The 15,609-nt window shown below is 32.6% G+C and overlaps 1 protein-coding gene across 2 annotated transcripts; it reads right to left on the bottom strand.

Annotated features, from left to right (window-relative positions):
- Positions 1-2,221: 2,221 nt before the first annotated feature.
- Positions 2,222-15,568, bottom strand: LOC133173808 (uncharacterized). Of its 2 annotated transcripts, none has more exons than XM_061308855.1 (9): positions 15,427-15,568; positions 11,803-11,876; positions 11,637-11,703; positions 11,222-11,297; positions 8,101-8,172; positions 6,720-6,794; positions 5,913-6,075; positions 2,985-3,072; positions 2,222-2,617 (listed from the first exon to the last, which is right to left on the bottom strand). In XM_061308855.1, the coding sequence occupies exons 1-9, from the start codon at positions 15,518-15,520 to the stop codon at positions 2,532-2,534; spliced, it is 795 nt and encodes a 264-aa protein (XP_061164839.1). In that variant the 5' UTR covers positions 15,521-15,568; the 3' UTR covers positions 2,222-2,531. The 2 variants fall into 2 exon arrangements, with proteins under 2 accessions (XP_061164839.1, XP_061164840.1); XM_061308856.1 differs by having other exon boundaries at positions 5,913-6,045.
- Positions 15,569-15,609: the final 41 nt, after the last annotated feature.

Raw genomic sequence — 15,609 nt, 5'->3', positions numbered from 1 at the left:
AAATCTCCAAACTCATAAATCCTATTGGGGGGACCGGGAAAGGGGTAAGATTCCAACTTTTTTGACCAATTGTTTTTATTATTAACATTGGAGGATTTTACTATACTATAAAAAAGTGGGGTGGAATTGGGTAAGGTAACCTTTCATACTAAAATAATTAACAATAAAACATTCTGTTTGGAAAAAGGGGGCAGGCCAGGCCTGATACCACCTGCCTGTGTAGAATTCTTATTTTTAGAACTTTTTTTCCCCTAGAAACAAATATTTTAAAGAAGACAACTATTGCTGATGGATGCATTTTTTTTTTACAAGCACAGATAATAATGTGATATTCTGACCTGAAAAGCGGCGCTTTATTATGTTTTTTTATATGAATTAAAGGTTTTAGCAAAAACTGTTATTAATTTAAATTCATACCCAGTAGAAAAATATATTTCAAAAGAATGTTTTTCAATGAGTGTAATAAAAAATATTGTAAAGTAAGAGTTAAAAAATTGAAGGGTAGTAACTCCTGCTGATGTATCTTCATTCAGGCATTTTCTATTACAGTACATCACATATTTTTGACATTATGCTGCGATAATAAATTATTGCTCTTGCCTATTCTCTTTGTCAACTTTCTTCATACCACGGTCAGACCTGAAATTCATTTCTCTAAAAGTAATTACTGGATTACTTCATATGATTTTCCATAATGCTACAGTTCTTCATGAAAGTCAGTGTTGGGAAGATTATTATTTTTGCAAAATTTTGAGCAGAGGTTCTTTACTCCTTAATCCTGTTGCTTATAACACAATGTACTGGAATTTAAACATGAAATTGTTTGTTTAATATAAATCTGAAAGAAAAATTTGCATTTAAAGGTGTATATTGATAAAATACTAGTACTTACATTTAATAGTATTTTCTCTATGTTAACGCTACAACTCAAGTCTGACTGTTAACTTGATTTTATCAAGTGAAATTGAAAGGAAGGTTAAAGTTTATATAAAATTTGGAAGTCAAAGATCAAAACGTGGCCATTATCTCTGAAGGTTAGCAATAAACACAATATCACATATCCATCTATTGCTGTTAAATATTATATAGTTATTGCTGTTTTTTGAGGTCTAGAGATACAATATTCACCAACCCCAAAGGGCAAGACGAATATTGTACTTCGAAGGTTGCTTTCAAGGTAAGACATCAGCGGTATACTTCAGTAATATGTAAATCAATGAGTGGCTTAACCACTAAATCAGGGTAAATTAAGGCAATACGTTATACTTTCACATAAATTACTTGAATCCGATTCCTAAAGAAACGATTCACCATTTATATGCTGTTACGATTCACTGTAACATGCATTTGTATAAAACATTCAGTGTAATAAGTTGAATCTGATTCGTTGAGAAGCATTTGTTAAAAAACGCTAATACCCGCTGAATAATGAAGCCACGCCCTCCGGCATAGCAACAGTCAACATTGCTTGACGAGTGATATTTCAAAGAATATTGACTGCGCGGAATTTATGCGCCCAAGGTTCACTGTAATATGTATAACACATTCAGTATAATATAATAGATATTGCATGTAGTTGAGTGTAACATTGAAAATGTTCACCCTTCGAAAACCATTGTCAACCGAGGTGCAAAGATTCACTGTAGTATGTATTTGTACAACACATTCAGTATAATATAATAAATATTGCATGTAGTTCAGTGTAACATTGAAAATTTTCACTCCTCTAGAACCATTGTCAACCTTGGCTGTGCCTCGGATGACATTGTTTTTTGGGGGGGTGAAAATTTTCAATGTTGACACTCAACTACATGCAATATTTATATAGCATTACCCTCAACTACATGCAATATTTATACATACTGAATATTTTATACAAATATAAATAAAGGTGAAGCGCGGGCGCATAGATTCCATGTAGTCAATATTTTTTTTGGAATATCACCTGTCGTCAAGCAATGTTGACCGTTATTAAGTTCTACTGCTGGAGGGGCTGGTTTCAGGATTCAGAGGGTAACAGTGTTTTTAAACAAATATTTTTCAAAAAATAAAATTCAAGTAATTTACATGAAAGTATAATACAGGATTTTATTAACCATTTTTTAGTGTTGTTAAATGTGTTGTCTATCTATCACATAAAATATTCTAGTTCCCAGATTATTTCTAGTTGCATGTCTGTGTATACAAATGATGTGCAAAAATACAAGTAACAACAGTGAAATACATATATACATACAATGTTTATTTACATTCTGACAAAGTTGTAAACTAAAATGGTTTAAATTTATAACAATCATATACATGGACACTTCAAATCTTATTTAATTAAAATATGTCCACACATCAACACATAAACTTGCCATCATTATTAAAGTTTGTAGTTTTGCTATATTGCAAAGAGAAACTAGTCAGAAACTTATTCTTTATCAGTATGTTCTGATCCTTTTTTTTCACAGCACAGCCTGTGTTTTAAGCATTGCCCTCTTCAGATCTCAGAAATGGTTCAGACTTGTCCGTCTTTCCCTCCAGGTTTACGCCTTTGGAGTCTGGAGTCCAGTGATTCTCTGGATTAAGGTCCGTGGTGTAAACATATGGTTGTCTTTAAATGAGTCTACCTCTGGAAAATATAAGGAAAAAAACTGTTATACATGTACTAAAGTATTCATAACATCTATCAAATACATGTACATTTCCTTTGCAATCATACTTTGAAATTTTAACTATCTTAAAAACCAACAAGATTTTTATAATTCAGTGGCTTTCTAAATAGTATCCAATCAATATCATATACAGATTTTTTTGAAAAGCAGTAGATTTTTTAACAAAAGCCATAAGCAGGGCATGGAGTAAAAAAATGTTGGACTTCAGTGTAAACCAGCATGGGAAACGGCAGCTATGAATAGGTCTTTTGAGTGACTAGGGCGACCTAATAATTAGATTGTCATGGAGATATTCCATAACACGCATATATTAAATAAACTTACTGAGTTTTTCAGACTTTTCTTTCAGCATTTTGTCACACAGGATTTGAATATTCTGAACAACTGAAACTGTCTTGCCAAATTTTTCTACCTGGAAAAATGAGCAGAATTTTTTTCTTCTCCAAACTATCAATATACCAGTAAATATATTGAATAATTCTCATGTCAAAACATAGTACATGCTTTTGGCTCAGGTGAGATAAAAAGATAAATGCATGTTCTGTGAAATCACTATTTTTTGATGGGGGGGTTAATTTTCGTTGTTTTCGTGGTATTAAGACCCACAAATTCATGTCCTCCAGGAAATGTAAAATTTCAAGTGTAACAATGCTGCATTTCTTCAACTATGAAATTAAATCCCATTGAACCAATATTTTTCCACAAACCTCAAAAATTTGACCCCTCCAAAATATGTGATTTTACAGTATGCAGTAATGGCAATAATTGCCCTATCACAGTAAGACTTTAAAAGTTGATAAAAATGTATACATTTACAAAGTTAAGCCTAATATGAGAAATTTAACCCCTGTCACACTAGGATTGCATTCTCACTGCCATCCTGCTTGTTGAAAAAGTTGAAAAAAGCAGTATGCAGGGGTGAGCACAGTAGAGTTTCCTACAGCACCACAAGAACTCAGTGGTGACATTGTTGGGTTGTCTAAAACACCATGCAATGGCGCACACTTTGAGCATGCATAAAGTACCCACCATGACTCTCTGTTCTGATGTACACACAGTAGAATGCCACAGGGTCACCCTAAAAGCTCTGTAAGCTCTCCAACAGTGCCATAAAGCTCTGTTGGTGCACTCAAGCGACACACATGATCCCATTACAGACACAGTGGTAATGGTGCAGAGAGCTTTTGGAGTCCTTTGAGATGTCATTGCATTGAAAGAAAGTCTTGTGCATGCAGTCAGCGCATTGTGTACATTGTGAATGCTAAGTGACAACTCCTAGCCTGTAATAAGCACTCAGTATGAGTGCAGTCAATTGTCAGTTAGAACTCTGCAGGAATGTAGTAGCATGCCAGATGAGCTCCATAGAAATGCTTTGGTTGCCATTAGGAGGCTGTGACATCTTTATCTTTTGAAAATTTCATTAGATTTTCCTGATATTCCATGGTTATCTCAGAATTTTAACAATGCCTTGCCAACTCTGGGAAAGCAGTCCTGGTGTGACATGGGCTTTACCAAAATATGTCACCTTGAAAAAGTGTAGTGTTAAATCTAAAGCAAACTAGCATGGCGCGGCGCCATGCCCTTTTTTCTCGGCGCCATGCCCTTTTTTCCAGCGCCATGCCCTTTTTTCCTTGCAAAAATAAGTAAATATGCCTAGCAGAGGCAAGATGGACTAGTGGCTTTGTTTATTCAGTGCATGCTGATTAGCCCCTTTGTTTATTTAATGCACGCAAAGGTGTGAATTCAGGACAGGAAATCACTTCTCGCTTGAACGCACACAGCCACCTGGCCAGGTAACATGCCTCAGGCTGTTAGGGTATATAAGAGATAACACGAGAAAATATCATTTGATTGCATTGATTATGCAAGAATTAGCCCAATGTCACAGATAGATTAATTTGTAAATTAAAATGTTACACATTTTAAATCAGGATCGTTTTTTTTTTTTTAAATTGAAAGTAGAAAAAACAGAGTTGATGAAGAAATGTGAAAAATAAAACTGCTGATGAATTAAGACAACTTACAATGTACAGTACCAAAAAAACTGAATATTATATGTGTGAAATGGGCTAGGAAACAACAAAGTATGAAGTTAGTTTCTTTCAACATGTTCAATGATTGTGTTCTAACTTTTTGAGTTGACACCCAGAGGCTCAATGTTTCTAAGCCAGAAAAAAAAGTTTTAACCAATTTATATATTATTTCAAGTTTAATTTTTTGGTATGATCAGTTTTCACTTGATTTTGTTGGTAGATTATTTTCAAAATAAAGAGAATGCCCTCTACATTTATTATCCAAGTAGCCCATCCCCCTTTTGCAATTTTGTTCTCTTATTTACCTCATATACAAATAACAATATTAAAGTTAAGGAAAAAAATTCATACCCCAAACTAAAATAATTTTTGAGCAAGTGACAAAAAGATTTACACCTATTACTTTTTAAGCATAACCTTGATAACCATACTAATTTCTTGATTAAATAATTTGAATTTAAATTTTGGCAATAATTGCCCTCTCAGTGTGTATTAAATGAATTAAGCTGACAGATTTATAAATTTTTCTTTTAGATACTCGTATAACTAAAGATTTCAGTATTAAAATAATAATTTAAGTACATAAACATGATAAAGAAAATATTTATAATTTCAAAGACGTTAAAAAAGTGCCCTCATGAAAACTTGTCGCGGCATAAAGTGCCCTTTTGATAATTGGATTACCATGCCCTTTTTAGGGTCTGGATTTAACACTAAAGTGGCTATGTCTTTATGATGTCAGAGCCACGGGGAAATTTTGTACATATATTTGAGGAATGAATTTACTAGTTACCCAAGTCATACTGTATAACATGAGTTGGGACAGTTTCCACAATTTAAGCTGCGAAGCGGTTTATACACGTTATAAAAAAACATAAACTGTTCCAACCCAGGTAATACAAGTATAAAGTGAGTAACTATTAAAGTTATTCCTTATAATTTAATTTTCTGTCATTTAGTGAAAAAAAAAGATAACTTCCCTTCAAATTGTACAAAATTGATATGTTTTGGTGGGACATAGGCAACACATTAAATTACACACACAAAAAAAGTGCAAAATGTCTTTAACTTTGAATCTTAGATTAGAATTCATACATTATTTAGCCTTTCTTATTTTCTTATTTTTGTTTTCATTTACATGTATATTCAATATCCTATTTTTTCACAATATAATAAAGATGATTCACAGGAACAAAACAAACAGTAGACATAAACTCACTGTTTTGTTGACCTCCTCTACTGTCCTCTCCAGTTTGTTACAGAGGCTGACGTCTAGAGGGTCAGGTAAATACTGGGCAGCTTTAGCTTGATCTACCTCCCTCCATGTTAAGGGAGATAACTTATCTGGTTTCCTATGTAGAAATTCCACACTATTTGATTCACTGTAGCCAAAAATTTACTTGAAATCAGATATTTATATAATTTTCAGATAAACTAATACTCTCTAATGTATAATGCTAATATTAACATACAGTAGCAATTCAGTCTAAACAACCTCTGCTTCAAAAAAATTTCATTACAGATTTCAGAATTTCGATCACAACTTTTATACAGTATAGTGGAAAACTTAACACTTCATTACAGATTTCAGAATTTCAATCCAACTTTATACAGTATTATAGAGTTACTGAACTTATATTGGTAAATATTAGCTGTACAAATGCACGAGCTTGCAATGTGTGATTTTATCGGTATACTGGTATAAGAATGTAATCAAAAATTCTGAAAATAATTATTTTTTGTGTTCAAACTCTTGAATTACAATTACAGGAATTGTAAAAAATGTTGTAAAACAGTAAGAGAATGGCATCCTAGCATCCAAACATGCTTTATTAATATATTAATAAAAATGAAAAAAGCAAACTTAACATGTTTTCACACTATAAAATTTTAAGAAATTTAAGGAAATTCGTTGAAAATCATAGTAAATTTATGTGTAAAAATATCATGATATTTTTGGAAAAAATCGTGATATATCATGATACAAAATATTTTGGCAATACCCATCCCTATTAATGTGACTTACTGGGCTTCCATGTCTGACACAGCTTTGTTTGAGTCTCTCAATAAACTCTCCCATTGGTCTGTTTCTTCCTCTAGTCTACAACACACAAAATAATGCAGTATTTTTATGTTTGGTTTCAGTAAATCACTGAAATAATGAAGTTATTCAGAGAATTTACTCAAAATAAACCAATTCCTGACAAAATTGTGCTAATAATATGCTTTTTTTTCACAGGAAGTAAATGATGACCTACATGCATGAGAAATAATTTGACAAGATTGATATCAAATGAAGTCAAAGTACAGTGTACAAAAGCAGGAAATTTCTATGAAGAACTCATTATATTTTTGATGGCAGAGCATGTACATACATACTTTATTGATTGTATTTGTATTATATAATAGAGTTTTCTTGTACTATATAACAGAGTTTTCTTGTTAATCATACATATTAACCTACTGTGATGAAAAAGAGGGAGATTTATGAGACTTCAAAAGCAGTAACATTGCATCCAGTGTTTAATTCTTCCATATACATGTATATGTATATGTAAATATGGCCCTAGATGACAACTACAATAATTAATATCAAATATCAACTGCAATGAAGTAGACAAAAACACCATTTACAAAAATTGTGCGAATAAGTATTTTTCATACTCATCACTATAACTTTGAGTAGCTGCTTTAGACTTTTAATTAGTGATCTTTGTTGGTATAACCTAGAAGCAATGTCAATGTTAATTTAAATGTCATTATACAATTCATACATGTATCAAAAACTAGTCTGTATTTTTTTTCCCCATGATGACCAAAAGCAAAAGTAATGAATGCTGATTCCCTCTTTTGCATTTATGAACAAAGTCAAAAGTTTTCAAGATTCTACAATACTCTCTCTCTCCTTTTCTTGGGGGGGGGGGGGATCTCGACAAAATTTATCGTAACCAATGTAATGTGTGTACCTGTCATTGTCAAACATTTGCTTAAAATTCACGTTAACATTGGTATGAAAAAGAGTTTTATGCTCCAAGTTCAAATCACATGATAGCTTAAAAACCACAAGATTTAATGACTAAGTGGTTTCAAAAAATGTCCACCCAATTGAACCAAAAATGGTTTGTTTTTTTTAAGAAAAGAGGTAGATTTTTAAATTTGTTTTTACCTTTTACAACATTTTACATTGAATTAAAACTATGTGTTTTAGAGAGAGAGACAGAGAGTAGATTTTTGAATAAAAGCAGTAGGAGATGATGGAGTAAAAAGCCGTAGATTTTTGCATAAAGCAGTAAAGTTAACATGTATGTGTTAACCATCTTCTATTTTGATAAGGGTCTTGAATACTCTTCAATGAAAAAATTGTCAAAATTAAATTAATTAAATGAGGAGGAGGATTTTTCACATACTTTTTGTTGTAGCTGATTAAGGCTTCAATTATTTCATCCATTTCCAAATTATGGGGGTTCTCTGTCAAAATTCTGAAAACAAGAAATAAATTCACTACATCAAAAAATATAGACGTATTTAAATTAATTTTAATAAAATACTTAAATTTATCAAACCTAATTTCATGATTAATTCTTTTGCTAAATTTGTTGCTTTATACAGTATTGAAATCTTTAAGCATTGAAAACGAAAGGCCCAAGGGCCTAGAATGCTTTTTTATAAATTGCAAAACAGTGTCAATTTGACCTAATTTTCAGTTAAACATATTCTAAGGCCCCAAAGCCCAGCAACTAATAAAGTTTGATGATCCGAGTATTTTAAGTACCCAGGCAAAAAAAAAAAATTAACAGAGAATGATAAAATTTAAAAAGTAGATCACTGTAAACATAATCTTGTGTTGACACATTGTGCATCAACTTTCTAAGTTTGGTGACCTAACATGTCATAGTGCTCAAAATATATTGCATAAAAGATTTCAAAATGTTAAGCCATGAAATCAGAAAGTTGGTTACCATGACCTTCTTTAAGGTCAATGACACTTGAATGATTCAAAGCATCTTAGTATCCACAATATTTCATTAAAAAGTTATGAAAATGAATAGCCCTAAAGTTTAGAAAGTAGGTCACAGTGACCTACTTTTTATTTGAAACATCCTGGTCTAAATTTGCATCAACCAACAAGGTTTGATGATCCTAAGCTTCACAGTGTTTAATATATGCAATTAAAACTACTAAAACTATTTTGAAAATAATAGCTATAAAATTTTAAAAAATAGGTTACTGTGACCTACTTTTTGGTCAACATATTCCGAGGCCCTAGGATACATCAACTGTTAAGATTTCATTATCATGAGCCTCCTGGTTTTCAAGTAAAAAAGATTTGACAATAATGATCAAATTCAAATACGTAGGTCACTGTAACCCACTGTAAGGCCCAAAGGCACATCAGCTTACAAGGTTGGATGATCCAGGCCTCTTAATATCCAAGCTTAAAAGATTTGACGATTAATAATGATTAAATTAAAAAAGTAGGTCACTGTGACCTACTTTTAAATTGACACATCCCCCCAAGATGATCACTATGTTTATTTAGGTTTAGTGACCTACAGATCGTAATGTCCAAAATACATTTAAAAAATGTTGAAATGAAAAGCCAGAAAAGTCAGAAAGTAGATCACTGTGACCAGTTTTTTAGTTAACAAACCAAGAGGCCCCAAGATGCATCAACTGATAAAGATTGATGATTGCCCCATAGTATTTTAATTATTTAGCTGAAATGTTTTGGAATAAGTAGCTTTAAAATCCAGAAAATAGGTCAGTACGATCTACTTTTAAGTTGACATTCCAAGGCCCAAAGATCCATCAATTGACAAGGTTTGTGGATTCTAAGCTTCACAATGTCCAAGATATGCATCTTAAACCATTTGAAAATGAATAGCTGCAAAATTCAAATAGCAAGTCACCGGACCTAGTTTTGGTTGGATATATCCTGAGGTCCAAAGATGCATAAACTGACAAGATTTGATGATTCTAGTCATCATTGTATGAAAGTTATCAAATTTTAAACAAAATATCATTTTAGGTCAATTTTAGAGTGAACTTGAGACCACAATCTTTGCCCTAGGAATGATGCCTTGAACAATTTTTAACTTATAATATATCCTCATCCTTACATACAAGTTTGGTGATAATCAGTCCCTTGCTTCTTAGAAATTGTTAGCACTCCTTGTTTTATATTTCCCTAATTATCTCCTCTTGTTTAAGGGTCTGTGATGAAGTTGGCTTTTGTTTGGCTAATATTATGTTTGGTTTTGTGTTTTCCCTATGAGTTTTGTCGTTAGGTGTATCCATAGTTTTGAGTGTGCATATATAAGTTAAATTTAGAAAACTGGTTGGGTCAGAACAATAGAGACTTGTGGCAGTGAAAGAGGCGTTGTCCATGTATACAGTTTTGGTCACCATGGACGTTCTCATTAATGGTGAATTTCAGAAATTAGTCTGGAACCGGTAGCAGGGGAACGGTCATTTCTGTTTTCTCCAGCCGGTATGCTAGTATTATTTGTAACTATTTATAGGAGTTCGTTACTTTATGTCTGTATATTTATTTTATATTAGGTGGTCTGGTTATTTCTGTACTTTAGTAGTCAGTAGTCTAGAAAAGTCATTTTATTTTAGTGCATAGGGCATAGAGTATACCAGGGGCTAGGGGCTAAGGACTTGAGATGGTGATTGGTCTGTTTGTGTTTAGGACCGGAGCATGTGGTGTGGCTACGGTGGAATTGTGTGATTGCAACTAATGGGAGAAGCATAATGTCCATCTAACTGAAGGGTAGATGAATACCGGTACGACTTTATCAGTGGGAGGCCTGTGAGTCCAGGACTGGAATGTCAGTGAACTTTGTATGGTGAACGGAAGCCCAGTGGTGTTAATAAAGTGAACAGGCGTCAGACAAACTCCCAATTTGGTTTAGTAAATAAACTTTTTCTAAAATTATATGACAGTGAAAAGTATTTAAAGGATAATTTCTACTTTGAACTTTTTTAAACAACTTGGAATTGGAATTCCAACAACTTGGAATTAATTGTCGTTTAATACAAATGTTGCTGTTTTCATTAAACAAGTTTTGTTTAGATATTTGTTTCTGACACACAGTATTACCGGTAAGTTCATTGTTTGTGTGTTAATTGTGTCAGTTATTTCTGTATTACGTTGCTTTTCTTTCTTTCTCTGTGTGTGTGTTTGCGAGTGGGGTGTATGTAAGTTATTTGTGCTATTGTTTTTTTTTTTGTTTATTCATTTATTTGTTCTGTAAATAATTTTTTTTTTTGTTTAATTGATTCTACAGTGTTTCATTTTCTTCCGGACTTACAAAATCAAAAGAACTCATTACAGGGTCATATTCATCTTTTTAGTACAAAAGAAAGCCCTTGGCTCAAGGATACTCTGTGATAAATTAAAATAAAAATTGGACAAGGGGTTCTTGAGAAATATCCCACAGTCCAAAAAGCATATCATGTACAAATGGCCTCAGCATTAGATCATTGAGCCTTCAGTTCAGAAGAACTAATAATCTTACTTGCCTGTCATTATTACAAGCTTGTTTAAAACTTCCGTTTTCTTCCAATTCAGATATCTTTCTAAGTCCTTGGTCCAGCACTGTAATATGTATGTATATAATGTTTGTATCTTGAATGATATAATTGCAATCAGTTTATTTTATTTTATTTTATTTTTATTTTTTTTTTTTTTAGAAATTAAGAAATGAAATCTTGAAATGCAGCTGATTACCGGTATTGTTAATGTGCTTAATGATTGATTAACAATATCCTGATTCTTATCAGTATAGTAAGTGATTTACATTGTGCCCATTAGTCTTACATTATTAAAGTACTTACAGTTTACAGGTACAGTCATTGATTTGCATTTCACCTGTTTACTTAGTCCTACATGTACTGTACATTAACATACCCTGTACTTATGGTATATACATCTTACATGTTTTCTTTAAATCTTCAAGTCCTTCTAAGTTTGGATTTTCCTCCTCTAATTTCTGCAGTGTATACTACAATTTAAAAAGAGACTACTTAATAAATACAGAACAATACAGTATAAGAAATGTTAGTACTGCAATAGTGGAAGTTTGTCGTAAGTCTTCACAAACCTCCAAGCAGGTTCTGTGTAAGGCAGCTAAACGTTCTTCATCTGTTTTATCTGGACTTATTATCTTGTAAAGCTCTGTAAAAAACAACACATTTTATGAGTAACAAGAAGTTGGACTGAAGAAGCCAGTTGTGTGCAGGTTCAAAAAGGGCCTGTCTTCACACTCCATGGGCAGGACTAGGGATCTACTTGTGGAACTGATTTGTTTCTTTGATTGGTATATTTTTACTTATCCAAAATGAACTATTTAATATTTACAGCATATTTAGATATTTTATCCATAGTATTTAAAAGTTTCTGTGCTTTTACTTGCAAAGCTTGTCTAATTAACTGGAAGTTTACAGAATTGTATATTGCATCATGTTTTAAGCTAGATTAATAAAGTCAGAGTTTAAAGATGAATTTTTGTCTTTAACTCTTTGAGTTTATCACTGATGGTCTTGAGTATATTAGACAAAACATAATCATTTTCACCTGTGGTGGATCTATTCATGGATCAAGAGGTGGACATCATATAGACGACATATCTATTGGTTTCACTGTCAAATATATTTAATATTTTATAACAACCAACTCTTCCTTTTCATACATTTTTGACCTGGCATTTCTGGTCTCTCTTACCAGTGGTGAGGTTTTGCTAAATAAAATGGGGAAAACGGAACAGAAAATGGAAAGAACAGAACAGCTAAAAGTGAAAGTTTTGAATCCATTAGAGATGGGCTTTTCTCCTTGGATAATACCTTACAGACTACATGGAACAGTTAAATCCATGTACAGGTATTTTATCTATTGAGCTAAGCTGATCATGCTGATAAGATACATGTAAAAGTCACATTATCATTGTCAAAAAGTTCACTGGGAAATGAACTTGGTTGGTCACATGATCCAATCCTGTGAAGCCCAAAGGGCTTCTCAGTAGATTTGAACATGTAAAACAACCAAGTAGATTTCCCAGTGAACTTTTTAACATTGTTGTTTATTTTTTATATTTACATTGAGGTGATCTACTAGAATAAAGTATTACGCAAACAGGGAGTGAAACATAGTTGATTGATCAATGCTGGAAAAAGTAGAAATTCTCTCTAACCTTGTGCAGAAAATCTTGCGACGTAAATTGCACCATATTTGCATTACGGGATCTGTAGCGTTAAGGTCAAAGACTAAAATATAAAACCATAATGCCATACTTCTGCAGCTATGAATATTGCAGATAGATAGTAAATTAAACATTCTTTGTTAAATTTTGCCCTTTTCAAACTTTTTGGAAATGCAAAGTTCTAACTTTCAATGTGACTTCACAGTCTAGACGTTCCAAATGTCTCGTGTGGATTGAAGAAGTGGATCTAAGTTAAAACTAAATATTTCTGTATTCTTTTGTCTGTATAAAAAATGTAGTTAGCTTGACCGTGCACAATCTCTTGATTTAGCTATATAGCTTGATTTAGCTAAATAGCTTTATTAAGCTATTCAGAATAGCTTGTTTTAGCCATTTATCACACTTTTTTCTTAAATGTGTTATTTTCTCAGCATGCACAAAAACTCGCACCTTGGTGCAGTGATAATATTCAACCTTGAACTCTTCTGCAAATAATGCATGTAAAAATCACTCATCAAATTGCGCCTCCTTAAGAAACTTTGCACTCAAAGTTCTAAAAGTTTTGGGGCTATAAAGCAATTGATACAGTTACTTCTTTACTGAAATTATAAAAAGAGGCCAATTATGGTCAACAACATAATTGATAATTGGTAATAATTCAGTACAATTAGAAGCAATCATACTTATCCATGCCTCAACGCACACAAGGTAAAGTGTAGTACTATATAGATAGAACGTTCTATCGTTAAAATGATATTGTCCTACGGACCCGGTTTAACGATAGAATTCGTTCTGTGTATTGGCAATGTTGCAAAATAAACACAGGCGATAACTCGTACTCTGTACATTTTCTATGAACAATCCAGAGAGTTCAGATTGTCAACATGGCGTTAAATTTGAAGCAAGGAAAAAACGTTGAGAAAATGATTTGAATTTTCGTATTTATATGGATTATTTTTTAGGTTAAAAGACATATACTGTCTCAAAAAGGTTTGTTATGATTAATTTGGTAGTTATTTTCAGTGCAACTCCTTTTGTATTCTTCAAAATCATTTCAGAGTGGATCCACTCCGACTTGCTACATTGCAAGTATATGGGATGTATTCTAACTGTGGTGAGGGCTTGTCCCGAGACACAGTTAGATTATTCTAACTTAGCTGCAATAATGTAGCCCTCTCCGATTTTTTTTTTTTTTTGGAGAGGGCTACAACTCCCTAGGATCTCCGTAATGGTGCAAGTGCGGGAGTGATTCACTACCGCACAGATTTCGGCTCAGATTATCAGTAAGTGGGTATTTTATTAACATATATCTTACCTGAACTCATAAAATGTAGTTATGTAAGACATGAATTGATCCAAAAATATACAGAACAATCCGTATATCGGTTATTTTTCGTGTATGTCAACATCACAACTTGAATTTATCCGCCATGTTTACTGACCTTGATCGATTTTATTTTGGGACAACCAATGAGAATTCGGGATCTAGGGGAGCGGATCGGTTAGGATTTTCCTTATTTTAAGCATAAATATCACTGTTTATGAAAAGATTATCACATGGAATGCTTTTATTTATCAATGTTTAATGATATCATACAACACAAACATTTATCAACACCGACATTTACTTTATCAAGTGATTCTAAATTTCAAGCGCAAGTCTCTGTACATCACGCGAGAACTGTCATGACTTCTGAGGAGAACGACTGGTAAACACGCAGATTTATTTTACTTGGTTTTCGCTTATAAAGGGCTATGATGTTGATAGTGAATAAAATATCCGTCTTATTGGAAATAAGTTGAATGCAAAAACAATTTATTTTGCCTGCAGTCGCCCATATCTAAAAAATAAATTTGCACCATTACGGAGATGCAGTGGAATTGTAGCCCTCTCTTGAAAATATCAGATTAAAAAAAATTGGAGAGGGCTACGTTATTGCAGCTAATTCTAACTATGTAGCATACAGTTACTCAAACAATGCCATTGCAGCATTTGAATAGTTTTAAGCAAAAGATGAATTTCCATTCAATGGAAATTCATCTTTTGCTTAAAAGTAGGCCTATTCAAATGCTGCAATGTTAGAACTATCTTTGATATCGGTTGTTGTTTTGATAGCCCATAGTACATATATGAGTAGTCAAATCATTGCAACTTTTTTTTGTCTATTTCTTACAAAACCATTTTTCTGGGGGAAAAAATGCACATAAATAGCTTTATCAAGCTATTTTGAACAACCTTAATCAAGAGATTGTGCTGGACCTGGCCCCAAGACCATAAACTGAGAACAGACTTAAGTCAAAATTTCAAACCAATATAACTTTTGAAATAATTTTGATAATGAAACAAAATTTTTATTATATATTTGAATTTAAATGTTACATAAAATTGCAAATTTTTTTAGCAAATACATTAAATAAAACTCAAGATATTAAAAATCAAAATTTTGACTTAAGTCTATTCTCAGTTTATGGTCTTGGGGCCAGGTGTTCTTTGCAAGCCAAGAACTTCTTGAAGAGGAATTCTCTTACCTCCAGATGAACTAATTTTTGCCTTTTCATACTGAAGTTGGATCCTACTGGCTGCTAAACTAGACCTTCTCTTACTTTTTCTTCTGTCTGACATGTTACAAAATAAAATTTGCTGCAAAAATTAAGCATCCATCGCTTTCGCGATTCGAAATGGGAGCCAAAAACTTACTTCCGGGTGGTACT

Source organism: Saccostrea echinata, unplaced genomic scaffold (genome assembly GCF_033153115.1).
Source record: "Saccostrea echinata isolate AGI-Se365-2 ecotype Australia unplaced genomic scaffold, CSIRO_AGI_Sech_v1 ptg000056l, whole genome shotgun sequence".
Lineage (NCBI taxonomy): Eukaryota > Metazoa > Mollusca > Bivalvia > Ostreida > Ostreidae > Saccostrea > Saccostrea echinata.
Note: the sequence above shows the minus strand (reverse complement) of the source record. Positions and strands in the feature narration are given on the sequence as shown.

Excerpts from the sequence above, each read along its gene's own strand:
- LOC133173808 (XM_061308855.1), bottom strand. The coding sequence starts at position 15,520 with ATGTCAGACAGAAGAAAAAGTAAGAGAAGGTCTAGTTTAGCAGCCAGT. Across the intron at positions 11,877-15,426 it reads AAAAATTAGTTCATCTGGAG|AGCTTTACAAGATAATAAGT; the intron begins GTAAGAGAATTC and ends TGTTTTTTACAG. Across the intron at positions 6,076-6,719 it reads GTGTCAGACATGGAAGCCCA|TGAATCAAATAGTGTGGAAT; the intron begins GTAAGTCACATT and ends TTTTGGCTACAG.